This window comes from Dromaius novaehollandiae, chromosome 13, assembly GCF_036370855.1.
Source record: "Dromaius novaehollandiae isolate bDroNov1 chromosome 13, bDroNov1.hap1, whole genome shotgun sequence".
NCBI lineage: Eukaryota > Metazoa > Chordata > Aves > Casuariiformes > Dromaiidae > Dromaius > Dromaius novaehollandiae.
Genome location: NC_088110.1, coordinates 2,999,279 through 3,009,764, shown reverse-complemented (window position 1 = coordinate 3,009,764; position 10,486 = coordinate 2,999,279). Strand labels below are relative to the sequence as shown.

The window sequence follows — 10,486 nt, the reverse complement described above, 5'->3', positions numbered from 1 at the left end:
CAGGAGAGGCACTCCCAGGCCCTCAACCATCACCAGGGGTTGTACAGGGAGATATGTCTGCTTTACCCCCTGCTGGGAGGGCTGAACTTTGCCCCAGCAGTCCCAGGCCCTCGCTGTCCTGTGGAGAAGGAATGGTGGTAGACAGAACACTGCTAAGGACAGATGGAAGTAAACATATGCTGGGCAGATGCAGTCTTTTATTCAAAGAGACGGTGGCAGGGATCAGTAAAGCGCTACAGGAATAATCACTTGGTACCTTCTTTTAGATGGGCACGGGGTGGGGGGGGACTTGATTCCACAGCCAAGGTGGACCTTGGTGCACCCTTAACAAGCAGCATGGGCCACTGCTGCTGGAAGAACAGGAAGGCCCAGCAGTAGCAATAACCTTGCCCCTGCTCTAGGGAATGTTACCAATGCTATTCCTCCCCGCTTTGGGGAACCATAAAAGCCTGGGGCAAACCAAGAGCAGCCTGGAGGCCAGCTATGCTCCTAGCAGCCAGTCTGTCCTTGGGGGAAGGTGTGCCTGCCCATCTCATCACAGTTCCTCCAGCCTCAGTGTCTGTTGGGGCAGGTATCAGCACAAGAAGGTCATGTCAAAACCTAAGGCACTCAGAGCCAGCTGAAGGAGTGGGCTCTAAAACAGCACGCGACTGCTGTTGGGGAGAGCAGCTGTGGCAGCACCCTGCGATGAGGGCTGGCAGCTCTGGCCCAGTTGTACTTCAGGTCCAGCTGCTTGTTCCCAAGAGGGGTACCCCAGGCTCTGCTGGACTGCTGTCAGGACCTGGCCAAGGCTTGGCTTTGGTGTACAGCAATGAATCAAAGGGCTTCTGGCTCTCTCAGTCCCACAGTCAACGAGCCAGCATACAAACCAGAACCAGTCCTGGCTGCAGGTGCAGGGAGCTCAGACTCCAGCATGGGGATTTCCCTGCTTCGGAGGGGCAGCTGGTTGCTCTGTCCTGCACTACGTATCCACCAGGAACAGTCCAGGGCCAAAGGCTTTCACATGGCCGCATCCTCTCTGGGGTCAGTGCTGCCTTTAGGATTGCTTCCCTCTACCTCCACAGAGAAACCACCAGTGTCCACTTCGATGCTGTGGATGCTGAAGTTGCCCAAGCCCTGGAACAGAGTTAAGGGTTGGGGCAGGAGTCAGCAAGGGAGCCTCGCACGGCCCTGCAGGATGGCTCATGCCCACGAGGCCCTGGGACAGGAAGCGATCCCACCCCGTTTGCAGTGGGTGGGAGCACATGTCTCACCTCAGTTTTTGCTAGAATTTGGTGCAAGGCTTCCTTCTGCCGTGGGGCTTTGGTTAAGACGTACAGGAACCCCCCGCCGCCGGCCCCAGCCAAACACTGCCCGTAGACATAAGGCTGGAGAGCATCCATCAGGTGCCTGACAGCCAGCGGCTCACACCCAGGGGCCATGCATTTCTTCTGCTGCCAGTAGCGGTTCAAACACTCGCCGATGAGCGGCAGGTTACCTGCAGGAGTGAGGACATTGCAAACAAGTCAAAACAGAGATTTGTCTCCATTTCTCTCCCAAGGAGCAGAGGCCCGAGCATGCCTCTCCTGCTTAATCCGAGCTAAATTACGCCTTCTCATCAACCCAATCCCTCCCAGCTCTGCTAGCCAAGCAAGCAAATGCAGCACTATTGCACTGCTGTTTATTTTTAATCCTCCACAGCAGAAGGATTTGCTTGCTCTAATGTTCCAGCATCCCCCCCCAACACCCCAGCAGCCAGAGGCCAGATGAATCTGCTTCATAAGCAAGACACAGCCCCCAGCCCCATCACAGGCAACTCACAGAAAATCAACCAGACTCAGCCCATCCCCTGGTCTCTTCTAACCCTCCTCCCCCCTCAAATAGCCACGTTTCAGATCAAGCCTGAATTTCAGAGCATTGCCCGTAAAGCGCTGGTGGGCCTGGGGAGTCCTCGGAGGAGAGTAGGGGGAGTGGCTGCAAGAGCCCAGGGCCTCGCTGTCCCCGAGCACGGCTCTCAGCTGCCAGCGCGCCTCCGAGCCTTCGCCAACCGCGGTCTGCGCAGATTCTCCCCCGGGGGCCTTTGCGCTTCTCTGCTCGTTAATAAGGATCTGCCAGGTTTTTCCCTAGCGCTGCTGAAAGCAGTGGAGCAGAGCTGGCGGCCCAGGGAGCCAACGCCGGGCAGGGAATTGCCCAGCTCATGCTTCAAGGCCCAGAGGGCAACGCAGATGTCTCCGAGCTGCCTGGCCCACTGGCAGACGTGCTTTGACAGGCGAGCCAGCCCGTGGCCAGCCCTAGCGCCACCGCCTCCCTCCTAGGAGGTGGCGTCACCCTGCTAGCGAAGGGCGGACAAGCGGTCAGCAGCGCCAAGGGCCGGCTTGGCCCGGGGCAGGGGGGCTCGTACCTTGCTGCAAGGCCTGGGCGCACTCCTCGGCGTTGCTCACCAGCGCGTCGGCGTTCTGCACGGCCGAGGGCAGCCTGGCATACCAGTTCCTCACCACGTCCTGCAAAACGGGAGAGCAGGGATGTCGCTGGGGGTGGCTGGGAGCTGGCTGTGGAGTGCAAGAGGCGCCTCTGCCACCCCTTTCCTGCCAGTTTCATCAGCATCGCCGTCGGCTCTGGCTCCCGCTGGGACACGGCAGCTTTGCAGCAACAAAGGGGACCAGCACCAAAGGCACAGGCCAGGCAGGCAGAAGGTAAAGCACAACATCTCATCTTGGAGACCACGGATGGAGCAGGACTTTGTGAAGGGGCTCCTGCTGGGCAGTAATGCCATCCCGTGTATCCCATCAGGGAGCAGAGGCCAGAGCCCAAATTGCCCGAGGGTCCCATGTGTTACCTGGAGCAGGTTGCGGGCCAGGCGAGTCTTTCCCGTGTACACCAGCAGCAAGTGATCGTTCAGGGTCTGGGCGAAGCCTTCAGGCACCGGGATCTCCTCCACCTCCACCCTGAGTGGGAGCTGGGCCTTTGACCTCCCAATTTTGATGCCTGGCACAAGCCCGCCTACCTGGTCCTGCCAACCACCTCCTGCAAGGCAGAGGGTCCTCAGCCATGGCCAGACCAGCCCCAGGTGGGCCACATCCTGCCCCGCAGGCAAGGACACAGACAGGGATGCTTCTTCCCGGATGTTACCTGTTGTGAGCCTCTGCTCCAGGTGCAGCACGGCGTGGATGAGGGACTCGGTGCTGGCAGCCTTCCCTGCCGCCCGGTACAGCGACGCCATCACCGCTCCAGCCAGGATGCTGCTGGTGCCTGCAGGGAGCAGAGCAGGGCCAGGGCAGCGAGGAGCAGCGCTCGCCTTGCACATCCCCACGTCACCCTCCTCAGACTGCCTGGTGGCTCACGGAGATGTGGCACAGAGGCTCGCGCTGCCCAACAGTGGCCACGGGCCAGGCTGCGAGAGCCAGTGCCGAGTTCACGGCTGCCTGGCAGCAAGCGGGAAGCCCTGTCCTGGGGCTCGGAGCACAAGGGACACCCCAGCCCCAGTGAGGCAGCTAGCAGGGGCAAACCCAACCCCTCTTTCCCAGTGGACGTACCCAGGCCTGAGCCATGGGGCAGCTTGGACCAGGTGTGCACCTCGAAGCCGCCACCGAAGCTCTCCATCAGCTGGGTTCGTAAGGGTTTCTGCGAGGGGAACTGCACGATCTGGGTGCATATGAAGGCAGCTTTGAGCAAGGCTCCTGGGAAAAAATGGGAAGGAGAAAGCAAAGCTGGTGCTTTCTGCACTATCTGCCATTTCCTTAATGCTCTAGTCCCCAAGGGCCACAAAAGGAGATGAAGGAACAGAGCAGGTTGCTCCCAGGGTGGCCTAGCAAATCTGAACCCCAACACCACATCCGCTGCATTGCGGGACTGCCTGGGGACACAGGTGCCCATCCCCTGGACAGAGACAGGGATACAGAGTCAGTCCCTGGGCCGCATCTCACCTGGCGCATGCGGCTGGCAGTAATCCTGCAAGTGCTCCAGCTCGCGGCACACCAGCTCCACGGCCACCTCGCCCCGCGGCGTCCCGCTGACGCTGGCGAGGCGCAGCTCCGGCTCGCCGATGCGCCGCACCCGGGCACCGATCGGCCGGCGCCCGTCCACCAGCACCGCCACGTCCACCACGGCACCTCCGTGCTCGTAGGTGATGGGAGGCGTGTCGCTCCAGCCGCCTGCCAAGGCGCGCTGTCAGTCCCCAGCGGCAGCCCTAGAGCTTTTCCCCACCGTGTCTCCCAGCATCGCATGCTGCCTTGGCCCTCTCCACCTCCGAGATGGTGCCACGGAGCAGAACACTAGGACTGCACCCCTCAGCCTCGTCGTCCCCTCCATCCCACCAGCTCCGAGCCTGCCTCTCTGCTGCCATCGGAAGAAGCCGATGCAGCTCAAAGAGCATCCCCCAGCCCCAGGGAGAGGCACTCACCGGAGAGGTCCAGGCGGGCCGGACATGTCACCTGCACCCAGCACCCCACGGGCGGCAGCTCTGCCTGCCCCACGGTGACAAACAGGCACGAGGACATCACAGCCTGGCGGATGAGGATCTGCTCTGCCCCCTCATAATGCCGAGCTGCTCTCACCAGCAGGGCTGGCCTGGGAAAACAGTGGCGCTGAGCTCACGGCCGGACCCCGCCGCTGCCTCCCTGAGCGCAGCGATGCCAGGGAAAGGACCAGAAGGCAAAGGAGCAGGTCAGGCAGCAGCCACAGCTCTGGCCTCTCCCCTCGCCGGCCCCAATCTCACCTGCTCATCCACTTCTTCCGCTCTGCGGCCAGCTCCCGGACGCCGCCAGCGATGTCCCCGCTCTCCAGGCGCCCAAAGGCAGAGGCCCACTCCTTGTTGGCAGCCGGCCCGCTCCGCAAGCCCCCTTCCCCTTGTGCCATGCAGCCCAGCACGTCAGCGATGCATGCGAGCGCCCGGGCCGCGATGCCCGCGTCATCGGCTGTGGAGGCAACTGCAAAGCAAAAAGGAGGCCGCAAGGCAGTAGCCGGGCTGCAAGTCGGCTCTGAACCAGCCTGCAGGGCCCAAACTTCTGCAACAAGCCTGGCTGCAGCCCCCAGAGCCAAGGGGAGGACTCAGCCCCAGCTTGTTGGACACGTTGGGGGCACATCCCCATGGGCATGTTCCTACAAAGGGGTTGCTAGATTTGGGGGAGTTTATAGGAGAGGATAGGGTGCAAGAGCCAGCCCTGACATCCAGAGACATCAGAGACAGCTTGAGCAAGTCCAGGATGAGCAGCCTGGCGAAGGGATGGCGAAACCCAAGTATCTCCCCCTGGGACACCTCTCCCGAGGGAGTTTGCAGCCAGTGCCCTTCTCTGCTCCTACAGCCCCGTCCCGGGACGCTCACCCTCGTCCAGCGTGCCCAGCACGGCCTCGTGGTAGCCCTCGTGGACGGCGCTGCGGGCCAGCGGCAGGAGGCTGCCGTCCTGGCGCCCCAGCAGCACCCGCCGCACCTTGCGCTGGCCCTGCTGGAAGAAGAGGGCCCGGCGGGCGCCCAGCTCGGCCGCCTTGTCCAGGCAGGGCAGCAGCTCCTCCCAGGACATGCGCCAGGCAGCCCGCCAGTGCTGCAGCCGCCCGCCCGCCGCCGCCGGGGCCAGCAGCCACAGCACGTCCTCCGGCCCCAGCGCCTCCGAGGCGTGCAGCACGGGGAAGAGGCGGGCGCCGAGCAGGCAGCGGCTTCTCCGCGGCGTCTCAGCGCCCCAAACGTCCCCTTCCCTGCCCAAGGGAGAGGCTGTCAGCACCGCGCCAGGCCCTGGGGCACTGTGACGTGACGCAGCAGGGGTTGGGGTAGCTGTCCCAGCTCCTGCTGTCCCTTGAGCTCAGGGATGCTGTTAGCACCCCAGGGTGCCAGCAGCCCCAGGGGTGGCTCCCTGCCCTCCAAGCTCACCCATGGCACCTACCGTATGCCCGTCCGATGGAAAAACTCAGTCCACGGCACGTTCAAGTAGGTGGCCTCTTCAGCAGGGCTCTGAGGGGAGATGGAGAGGACAGTTATGCCCCGGTGGAGGGACAGGGACAGCCCGGAGGAGCGCAGGGAGCAGCCCCCGTACCTGCCAGTCGTCGAGGCGGCCGGTCAGCGTGAACACGCGGCAGGACAGGTCCCGCAGCCGGACGTGGTGGCCCTGCAGGACGATGTCGCGCAGGGGGCAGCTCCGGAGGGCTGCCGAGGAGGCTGCAGTGAGACCTGAGAGGAGGCATCCGGGCCCGATCTCCAGGGGACCCTGCAGATGCGGTGGCAGGGCCTTGAGGATGGTGACAGCCACCAGGGTCCCCAGCTGCCAGCCAAAAGGCATCCAGGAACAGGAAGGGCGCCCCGTATCTCAGGGCCATAGCTCCTCTGCCCCAGCCAGGGCCACCTCAACCTGGCAGAGGCCTGATTCAGCACACCATGGGTTGGGGGTCCCCTTGACCACGTACCTGGAGGTGGCAGTGCTGGACAACGCTCCCGGCTGCCAGCCGCACGGCTCCTTCCAGCAGGCAGTTGGTGACCGAAGAGCCCTCCTCCAGGAGCTGGGGCTGCTGCAGGGAGCAGAAAGGCGTGTGGGCCCGGCGCTCCCCGTCCCCACGGACCGGCCGCACGGGGATGGGGGAGACGCCTGGCATCTGCTCAGCTCAAACCGCAGCCTTGGCTGCATCTGCAGGACACGGCCACCACCTGGCACAGCTTGCCATAGATTGGGGACCGCAAGGACCAAGCACCCAAGCTCCCGCTTGCTGGGGCACCGCTTAGCATGGATGGAGGGAGTGCGGAGACGGGATGCTGGCGGGGGTCCAGCCATGTGGCCTGGAGCTGCCCCTAGCAAATCCGTGTGCGCAAGCGAGGCCAGGGCCGGGAAGACCTACGTCCACGTGGGAATGGGCTATTTTGCGGAAGCGGAGGTAGCTGGCGGAGCCCGGCTGGAGCGTCAGGCTGCGGATGTGGTCGCTCGCAGCCATGGTCAGGTAGTCGTAGGATCCATCGGGGATGCAGGCTGTGGGAGGCAGGAGAGCCCTCAGCGCGTGGGCGGCAAAACATGGGGCCGGGGGACGGTCCCCAGGCTCACAGACACCCTGCCCTGCTCCACCAGTGGCTGGGCAAGCCGAGGAAGGCAGCCAGGCCTGAACATCCCCTGGCTTGAAGCCAGGGGGAGAGGGGACCTGGAGACCCGCTGTTGTGTCAAAAACCACCCTATTTCTCCCCACGCAGGGCTCTGAGCACCAAGTGCACGGGAAAGGCCCGGGGACGGATCGCATCCTGCACACTCAGCATGGCATCGCTCACCCATGCTAAGAGGGAAGGGGCGAAGGGCCGCCCACAGCATGGAGCGGGCGCTCCTCGCGCTGACATCGCTGCCGCCCGTGCCCTTCACGAAGTCCTCCTCCGTCACCCCGCTTGCCATGCACAGCACGATGTCAAAGAAGAGGGAGAGCTGGGGAGAGAAGGGACCTGCGCGGTGCACCCCGACCCCCACCCCGGCACTGAGCCCTCCCCTCCTGCCACCTCTCCCACCCGAACCCGGCGGCGTGGGGGGAAACAAGCCCTCCGGGGCCACTGAGAGGGGTCCCGTGCCCTCTGGAGGGGGTGTCACCTGGATGGGGGGCGCCCCCGAGTCCAGGCCCATGTAGGTGCAGGCATCCAAAGGAGGGATGACGTGGGTGGCCAGAAGCTGCTCGGCGGCATCGGTGGAGAAGAAAACCACCCCGCACACCTGCGAGGGCACAGCGGGGCTGGGGCTCTCGCCAGGGCGGGCGGCCTGGCCACCAGCGACACAAGGGACAGGGTCCTGACACCGCAAGCTGTGCCATACCAGCGGGACGGTCCCATCGGGGCCCGCGCACTGCTGGATCTGGGCCTCCGTACCTCTGTAGACAATGTTGCTCACCATCCCCTGGGAACGAGAAGGTCCCGATGGGTTATTTGGGGCGTCCGAAGCCAACCCCCGGCGGCCGAGGGACTGCTGGCTGGGTCCGAAGGGACAGGGACCCCCAGGACGGGGCACTGGGATAGGGACTGGGAAGTCCCTGACCTCCCCATATCCCAGCACACCCAAGAAGCCTGCTGTGACCCATCTAGCCTGCACGCCCGGTCCCTGCCGGGGGACGCCTGCCCCTCGAGGGGCTCCCTCCAGGCTGGGGATCCCCTGGTAAGAGGGGCTCCTACAGACCTGCCCGTCAGCAACGTAGACTCCGTGGCTCTTGGCGTACGCCTGGCTCCCAGGCACTGCGATCACTCGGACGCCCCGGAAGCCATCCCAGGCGATCCCTGCGGAGCAGAGAGACCAGCGCCCCGCTGGGGCGGCACACGGACCCCCGGCAGCAGCGTCCCGGCCGCCTCGCTGCGAGCACAGCGATGCCCGCGGGCGCTGAGCACCCCCAGAGCCCTCCTGGCGCGGCTCCGGGCACACTGATCCTGAGCCGCTGCAAGCTCCGACGCCTGCCCCGAGCTGAAACAGGGCCGGATCCTGCCGAAGGGGAGCACTGAGGGGTCCCCTCAGCCCGTGCACCCGCTCACCTGGTGCCGAGGGCACGGTGAGGAGCATGTCCGTGCTGCAGACCCACACGCCCGGCGGGGAGCCCACGCAGAGCTGCAGAGGGAGAAAGGCCCCGGCGCTCAGGGAGGGCGCGGGAGGGGCGCGACCCATGCGGGGCTGCGGGCACCCTTCCCTCGCCGGCAGGGAGGCGGGAGGTTTCCCAGCCGGGCCCGGCCAGCCCGGGACCCCGCCACCCCGCTCCACCGACCCGGCGCGTCATGGTCGCCAGCAGGCTGTCCAGGTTGCAGGTCAGCGCTTCGGCCGGGGCGTCGGGCTCCTCCACGGGCAGGCAGGTGAAGGCCCGGCCGCAGTCGTCGAAGGAGAACTCGCGGCCCTGGCGGGACAGGGACCCCCGGGGGGCGGCTGGGAGGGTCGGAGCGGGACACGGGGCCGCTCGGGGTGGAGGACCCCGAGCCAGCAGCCACCTGAGCCCCGCTCCTCTCCGGGGACGGGGGTCGTGCTCCCCCCTGGAGGCCAGGTGGGCTGGATACAGCCCCACGCCACCCCCCAAACACTGCCCCAAGGCAAAACCCCACCAAACACCTGCCGGCGCCCGGCCGCCAGCCCCACGCGCCAGGGGCGAGCGTCACCCCCGCTCTCACCATGTGCAGCACGAGGATCCGGGCTTCCTTCAGGACATCAGCCGTCACCACCTGCACGGGCAAAAAGGGGACGGGAGAGCTGGGCCTCGGCACAGCCCCGGGACGCCACGGCACAGCCCAACCCCGCGGGGACGCCGGCGGGCCCTGGTGCCCGCTTACCGTGCGGCCCGCCCGGGCGCTCAGGTGCTCGGCCGCCACCAGCAAGGCGTTGAGGGTGGCTCCACCGCTGCCGGGACGGGCCGAGGGGTCCTCCACGGCCAGCAGGACGGGCCGCCGGCCCAGGGCGCCCCTGCGCTGCCGCATCTCCAGCTCTGCCCAACGAGAGGCCGGGGTCCACTGAGCTGCGCCGGGGGGCCATGGCCACTGGGGCGAGCGGCAGCCCCTCACAACAGCCCCTCGCGGCCCGGGGGGGAGCCCAGCCACCTGCCTCGCTGCAGGGCCGAGACGCAGTCCCGGTGCTGGCAGGTCAGGACGACGACAGTCCACTCGACGCCCTCGGACGCCATGGCAGCGGGCGAAGGCCGCGTGCCCCTTGGCCCCACCTGCTCGCCACACGGGAGCGCAGGTGGCCGCAGCAGAGGCGGCGAGGCAGCTCGCTCCGAGGCCAGCGCACAGCAGCCAGCCGGCAGCCCGTTCGTGCCCTCGGCGTTAGCACAGCCTCGGAAAGCGAGCTGCCAGGGCACGGCCACCGCGGGGAACAGGCTCAGCAGCAGCCAGGGGTCGGGGACAAGCGGCAGCGAGTGCCAGGGTACAGCGTCGCCGACGCGCGGCGGGGGAGGAGCCGAGCTGCGCACAGGCAAACTCAGCGCACATGTAGCCGGCGCGTCCCCAGCGGGCTGCGCAGCGCCGAGCACCGGGCGGCCCCCGCTTCCTGCCGCCGCCCTTTAAGGCGGCCCCGCCGCCGCCGCCGCGGGGCCTGCCGGGAGCTGTAGTTCCTCCCCTGCCCCCCCGCGCGGCGGGCGCCCCCCGCGGGACTGCAGCTCCCAGTGTGCTCTGCGGCGCGCGGCCCGCCGGCCCCTTAAAGGCACAGTGCCCCTCCCGGCCCCTCCCAAACGCCGCTGCTCCCGGGCTGCAGCTTTGCAGCTTGTGGCGATGGGGGAGCAGGGCCGGAGGAAGCGGGGGAGTTACTGCTTCCTCCCCCAAAACCGTCTCCCCAGGCACCCTGTGCCAGCGGCTCATGGGGATCGCCTGTGCATCCCCTAGCCAGCCGGCTGTGCTGCTCATCCCTGCCACGAGCACCCCAGGCCTCAGCTCTATGGATCATTCTTGCCACGAGCACGCCCGGCCTCAGCCCTGCTGTGCAGCCCGGCCAGGGATGCTGCTGACCTCAGCCCCGCCACTCAGCCCTGCCGTGCCCGGCCTCAGCCCTGCTCCCACGCGCTCTGGTATGCAGCACCGAAGGGCGGCCGAGCCGCGGTCCTG

The 10,486-nt window shown here is 66.3% G+C and overlaps 1 protein-coding gene across 3 annotated transcripts; it reads right to left on the bottom strand.

Moving 5' to 3' along the window:
- Positions 1–177: 177 nt before the first annotated feature.
- Positions 178–9,958, bottom strand: FCSK (fucose kinase). Of its 3 annotated transcripts, none has more exons than XM_064519418.1 (23): positions 9,488–9,958; positions 9,224–9,375; positions 9,065–9,115; positions 8,671–8,796; positions 8,444–8,516; positions 8,097–8,194; positions 7,740–7,820; positions 7,521–7,640; positions 7,214–7,361; positions 6,796–6,923; positions 6,370–6,471; positions 6,003–6,173; positions 5,853–5,920; positions 5,300–5,667; positions 4,694–4,904; positions 4,379–4,545; positions 3,903–4,130; positions 3,513–3,656; positions 3,109–3,228; positions 2,816–3,003; positions 2,381–2,480; positions 1,254–1,477; positions 178–1,116 (listed from the first exon to the last, which is right to left on the bottom strand). In XM_064519418.1, the coding sequence occupies exons 2-23, from the start codon at positions 9,365–9,367 to the stop codon at positions 1,000–1,002; spliced, it is 3,177 nt and encodes a 1,058-aa protein (XP_064375488.1). In that variant the 5' UTR covers positions 9,368–9,375; positions 9,488–9,958; the 3' UTR covers positions 178–999. The 3 variants fall into 3 exon arrangements, with proteins under 3 accessions (XP_064375488.1, XP_025963147.2, XP_064375489.1); XM_026107362.2 differs by having other exon boundaries at positions 9,492–9,958; XM_064519419.1 differs by lacking the exon at positions 3,903–4,130.
- Between the last annotated feature and the right edge of the window lie 528 nt (positions 9,959–10,486).

Bases quoted from the DNA above. Each gene is read 5' to 3' on its own strand.
- FCSK (XM_026107362.2), bottom strand. From the start codon at position 9,570: ATGGCGTCCGAGGGCGTCGAGTGGACTGTCGTCGTCCTGACCTGCCAG. The intron at 8,195-8,443 runs GTGAGCGGGTGC...TCTGCTCCGCAG, and splicing joins CACCGTGCCCTCGGCACCAG to GGATCGCCTGGGATGGCTTC. The intron at 7,641-7,739 runs GTATGGCACAGC...GTGCCCTCGCAG, and splicing joins CCGATGGGACCGTCCCGCTG to GTGTGCGGGGTGGTTTTCTT.